The following is a 6,000-nucleotide window of genomic DNA, read 5'->3' as shown; positions in this document are numbered from 1 at the left end:
CTATCGACAACGCACTTGTAACTAATCTGGTGTTGGGAGTAGTGCCAATTGCTTACCGTCAGGTAATCCGTCATCCGTCAGTTTGTTTGCCGATCTATACCATAAAAAGTGTAGGTAAGGTGAGGTACCCACTAAATAAACTAACAGGTTTCTGTAATAGTTACCAAGTAACTGACTAAGGTCAATAAACTCAATCCTATGAATATTAAGCACTCTACTAAGGTCAAAAAGTCATTGCCAAACAATTGTTTTCGATCATAATAATAATTACAAAAACATTTGTTGTCTTATTTTAAGTTGACAGTTTAGCTAATCGTCTGACCAATTTTAATTGAGCAAGGCACAACGGTAACAATATTTACCTTTTTGGTAAATGAAAATGATTAATGATTGCTAGCTGGCTTTACCTTTACAAATTTTATCTGTACCTAATGCTGTTTTTGTTGTGACCTTAGAAGATTATCTTCATTAAATATCTCATAAGGTAATTTGTATTTTGTATCAAAGTGATAAATAAAACCAAAATACATCGAATCTAATTTTTATTTCGTCGCTTTTAGGACCCCTACTATAAGAAAAATACAACAATGCCAAAAGATAAGAATTCCATTCGTTTCACTACTATGAAAGTTTATATATTTATAATATTTAACGTCACATTATGTTACACGACGTCAATACTAAAGATGAACACAATTGTGAATACAAACAAATTTTATGTATGTACATAATGATTCGTATAAAATAAACAGATTTTTTTAAAAAGTTACAAATATTTTGCGAGAACCATAATAGGGTAGATGACTAATTTTTGTTTTAATGTCCGTCTTGTAGACTATTTTAAAATATTGTACACGTATTTTTAATTTTCTTACGGATACTTGCAAATACTTTCGAAGATATGTCGATTTAAAATGTCACGTGACGTCACTTCTATGCACATTTATACGTAGAAATGACGTATTTGCCCCCACTCCTAAACTCTGCTTCGTTTTATCTAAGCATTGTTATCTTATATGACAAATAAAAAAATACATGTCTAATATTTTTTCATTATCTAAACTGACGGACTAAATAGGTTTTTATACCCCGTCATCATTTTTATTGGACCCAGTATAGGCCCCTGTAACACACCATTTTGGAAATAAATATATTAACTTTTATATGAATATTTAATTTCACATATCAAATGAATCACTTACTAACCAAAATTAATTTTGTATAATAACTAATTTTATCAAACGTCTTTCATACATAAAACATATGAATATTCACAAATGTGTTCATAAACTAAAAATATAGAAGTACAGCATCGAATGAACACATTTTATGTACACACTAAAACATTCGAAGTTGTAAAAGCTACCTTACATTAGATTACCGACAGAATAGATACAGTTCAGAAATAAACAAAGAAAACAAATGATAAAAATCTTGAATAAACAAACGTATATGCTTTGTACTTTAAGAGCTCTATCTAAATTAAATAATTATGTACAAAATATGGAGGTAAGTATAAACTTTGGAATAGGGTAGATGACTAATTTTTCTATACATAATGTCCATGAAAATGTTAGACACGAATTTTTTATTTTCTTACGGAAACAAATACTTTCGGAGATGTATCGATTTGAAATATCGCGTGACGTCACTTCTAAGTACATTTTATACTTAAAAATGATGTATTTACTCCGACTCCTAAACTGTGATTCGTTTTATCTAGGTATTAGAGAAATAGAGAAATAATAAAATACGTGTCTAATAGTTTTTCATTACCTACTTGATGGACTAATTAGATTTTCCATTTTCATACCCCGTCATCATCCTTGTCTTAGTTAATTATAGTTATGAAAAGCCAGATGTTAAGTCATTAATGTTTATTTTTTTATATGAATACGACTGTCATTTGAACAAACAATGTTTTGGTACTACAGCTGCAGTTTTGGATGAAAAATAATGTGTAATATCTATTTAGTCTGAATGTTTATTTCACAGAAAAAATACTTAGTCTAAGAAAAATCAAACAATGGGAACTTACCTGTTCAATTAACGTTAAGATTTGATTTAAAAAAATATAACGATTGTGAACACCAAGCAGAAGAATTGAGTTAATTATTATCGGCTTACTCACGTAACGTTTTGACGAGGAACTCGACTAGTTTCAAGCCATGCTAGAGGCTCATACTCATGAAAAGCATTCCGCGACACACGACGCGGCGATTGTCGCGCTGCTACTGACAATGTCGCGCTGCTACGCTTGAAACTAGTCGAGTTCCTCGTCAAACCGTTACGTGAGTAAGCCGATAACATAATAATTAATTTAGTATGTCTCACGAAAGTTATAATATAATTAAAGAATTGAATTTTCCCGCCCGCGGGATTCCTTTTATTACCTAGGTACCAGACCTGTTGACCTAACTGAAATTAGACACATTTTGAACATAGCTTCCTAACAAATTGAGTGCCGAAAAAACGAGAATTTTCATAAAAGAGATTTAGTAATGAACTCGCTGATAGAAATCTTGTTCACTGAACAATTTAAGAGGTTCTTAATTAATGATTTTTGTAGTTGGGTAACTTGGGTAGTGATAGCAAATAATTTATAATAAGGAATAGGTGTCAAAGAAGACAGAATAGGTACCTAATAGAAATTTTGAGTTCTATTTTTTACTAACTGACCCGGCAAACTTTGTATATCCTCAAACATTATTTTCTTACCTTTTTAACCTTCCCTGAATTTCCACAAACAATTCAAGACCAAAATTAGCTAAATCGGTCCAGCCGTTTTTGTGTTTTAGCGACTAAACTAGACTAACGAACAGAAATTCATTTTTATATGTAAGATATATATTATTATATATATACAAAGTAGAAACAATTTATTTCTGACTAAGAAAACTACCCAATTCCAGTATACATACGTTTTTCATCTTTCGTAAATCGTTTTTAATAACATTAGGCTAGCATTCGGAACTTTGAAATTTTATTTATTTTTTGCTTCAAATTTTCGTTTGCATTAGGTACCATCCTTTATATACTATGCCTCTTGAAGAAACATGATCGGCTTGTATATAAATTATTCATTTTTAGTGCACTGGTCGATGACGGCTCGATCCGTGTAAGCCTGCATTAAGTTACGGTTAATTTAATAATAAATCTACCTATGTGGATCGTAAAATAATTAATATTTTATCTTTACGATTGTGTCAGTTCCGAAAATTTTGTCGCATCACTTTAACAAAGCAAATATTCTCTTTGGTATTCTGTTAGCAAAATTTTCATTAAAAACACTTTTATCAAATACAGAATAGAATATGACAATTCTATATGACAGTGGGACTGACAAACAAGTATTCAAAGTTACTATGAATTTGTTCAAATTATATTTAAATTCCACGAATGACTTAACTCCAGGTTTTTGACGTTGAAAGATATTAAAATACACAATTTGCATGTAAATATATATTTTAAATAATACGTACATTACCTTCATATATTACTGAAATTTTAATATACTTCAACGTTAATAATTTAACGAAATATAACTTCAAAATAACAAATTTAGAAGAAAAGATGGCAGAATACGGCATCTATCGTAGTAGCTACAAGATTTACAAAAGGATCTTTATAACATCTAAAAGTATTGAGTAATTTCTGTGGTCAATCATATATTTATAATTTATTAAATACACCTAATAAATAACCACGATTATTATTCACATTTGAAAGAAACTACACAAAAGAAATTTTTAAGTATGTATATTTTATTAATTAAAAACATTAAATTGAACGGTCAAATTATTTTTTTCCAAGCGTAGTTTCCCCACACGGTTACTGCGATATTATAATTATATTCCCTTATCTATTATATATATTATGCACTTATTTACCATTATTATAATTATTACATAATATATTTACTTGTAATGTCATTAGTTTTATTAACAATATTTACAACACTGACTTTGTTCTAAGTTAATCTATGTTCAAAATAAAATTAACAATAAAATAAATACATACTAGAATAATAAAACACAATACTAAATACAAGTATTATTCAATTCAATCAATAAAATTAACCACAGTTTCAGTTGAAGTTACAAGGTATTTTAAACTTTAATGCTCAAAGGTAAGAGTTGATTATAACATAGGAAAGGACCAGTAGTTTGAAAATAAAATAAAATTCATTACTTTTACGCACATTTTATAATAGTTCTACGCATATTACAATTTATTATACTGTTTTATTACTAATTTATATGGCAGTGCCTATTTTTGTAATAATTTAACCACATGTTGTCCGGTAAAATACTATTTTTCTTAATATTTACATAATTTATAATCATATAATATATATTGGATAAGGAAATAATGTGATAAATAATAAATAAATATATATTAATCAATGTTATGAAAACTAACCAAGAAGTAAGTTCTATATCTACTATCACATGGATTAATACTTCTGACTAATTTAATGTCATAAACATAATTTATTTATTTATTTAACAATAATATACATTTTTGTTTTTATCCTTTATCAAATTCACAACATCTTATACTTGTAAAACCTCACGTTTCAAGTTAATATTATACCTCTTTGGTCATTCCAAAATTATTAAATAATAACAATAATAGTACATTCACATCCTATTATTATTACATTAAAAGTGACGTAATATACCATGTGACTTACCGTAATTATCTACTTAATAATAAAATCGTACAAGTTACTTGAGGTCCATTTATATTTGCAAAGAGAAAATGAGTTTGGTACAACGGGCACAGATATTTTGGTACAATTCATTTACACTTGACATATAACAAGAATGACGTAACGTAACGTCACTGTCAAATAATATTACAAATATTTACAATAGCAACTATTTTATCATCTAATACTCATGTCACACTTTCTGCTTGCACATATAAAATGGTTTATTACTACGTATTTTACACGAAACGAAACCTCGATTACATTTACGTAAATAACGACTAGTTGGGTAGAAACAGCCTTTTATAATACACAAGTTATTAAAACGAATGAAATCGATTAAATCAACACTGTTAGACCGCGGTACTATTATAAAAAAGTCTTAATTAGATCACAGTATCTAGGTCTCCGGTAGCGACCTCTGGCATTGACAATCATAGAAAACTCTCTGAAGCTCTCGTCTCCTCCCTATCGACGGCAGAAACTATTTCTACCCCCTCCTCGTAATTGTGCATTTTGGTGGTGTTGTTCACACAGTAATGTTGGTCAGGGTCCCCGTACTGACTGTGGTAGAACTCCTCACGCATCATGTGGTTCAGATTGCCACATCGGAAGAAGAGGATTTCTTGGAACGGCTTTCTGAAATCTCGGTTCAGAGTCGCGTATATGACTGGGTTGAGCAAACTGTTTAGGTAGCCCAGCCAGAGGAAGAGTGCACTCACCGCATCGGGAATCGCATCTTCTTTCACAAATGGTCTAATTAAAGCTAACACGAAAAACGGTAGCCAGCAGATCACGAATGCAGACATGATGATGCCGAGGGTTGTGGACGCTTTGCGTTCTTTGGCTAATTGAAACCGCAGTTTTTTCTGATGAACAGCGTTCTGCGGATGTAGCAAGTCTTTGGCGATATGGCTTTTATGAGCAAAGTTCGAGAGCGACGAACGGATCCTGTTCGTCGTGTTTTTCTGACTGCTCTCCGAAGGTTGTCTTTGTCTCTCCTTCACCGCTAGTTTCCCAGGCACCAGCTGTGTTGGTGACCGGTTTATGGTGTGAATAGGCTTTGTTGGAGTCTTTGGTTGTTGCAACATTGGGCACTGCGACTCGTTCGACTTTCTTTGGCCGCTGAAGCATCTCCCGATTGTGCTTTCTGTTTTGTCTACGCTACACTGTAACAAAAATGTTTTATATTTTAGTCGCAAAAAGTATGTAAATGGCATCAAAGTTATTAGTAAAGAAACTATTTAATCTTATTCATAAAAATTACAACACTTATATCTATAATG

The 6,000-nt window shown here is 30.7% G+C and overlaps 1 protein-coding gene across 1 annotated transcript in view; it reads right to left on the bottom strand.

The window, feature by feature from the left end:
• Window positions 1-529: 529 nt before the first annotated feature.
• LOC118270339 (5-hydroxytryptamine receptor 1) overlaps window positions 530-6,000 on the bottom strand; it is a 173,111-nt gene continuing 167,640 nt past the window's right edge. Inside the window, exon 5 of the mRNA XM_050698012.1 lies at window positions 530-5,883. Coding sequence (XP_050553969.1) covers window positions 5,149-5,883 — 735 coding nt within the window. The 3' untranslated portion in view covers window positions 530-5,148. The remainder of the gene's footprint in view (window positions 5,884-6,000) is intronic.

Source organism: Spodoptera frugiperda, chromosome 13 (genome assembly GCF_023101765.2).
Source record: "Spodoptera frugiperda isolate SF20-4 chromosome 13, AGI-APGP_CSIRO_Sfru_2.0, whole genome shotgun sequence".
NCBI classification, from domain to species: Eukaryota; Metazoa; Arthropoda; class Insecta; order Lepidoptera; family Noctuidae; genus Spodoptera; species Spodoptera frugiperda.
Note: the sequence above shows the minus strand (reverse complement) of the source record. Positions and strands in the feature narration are given on the sequence as shown.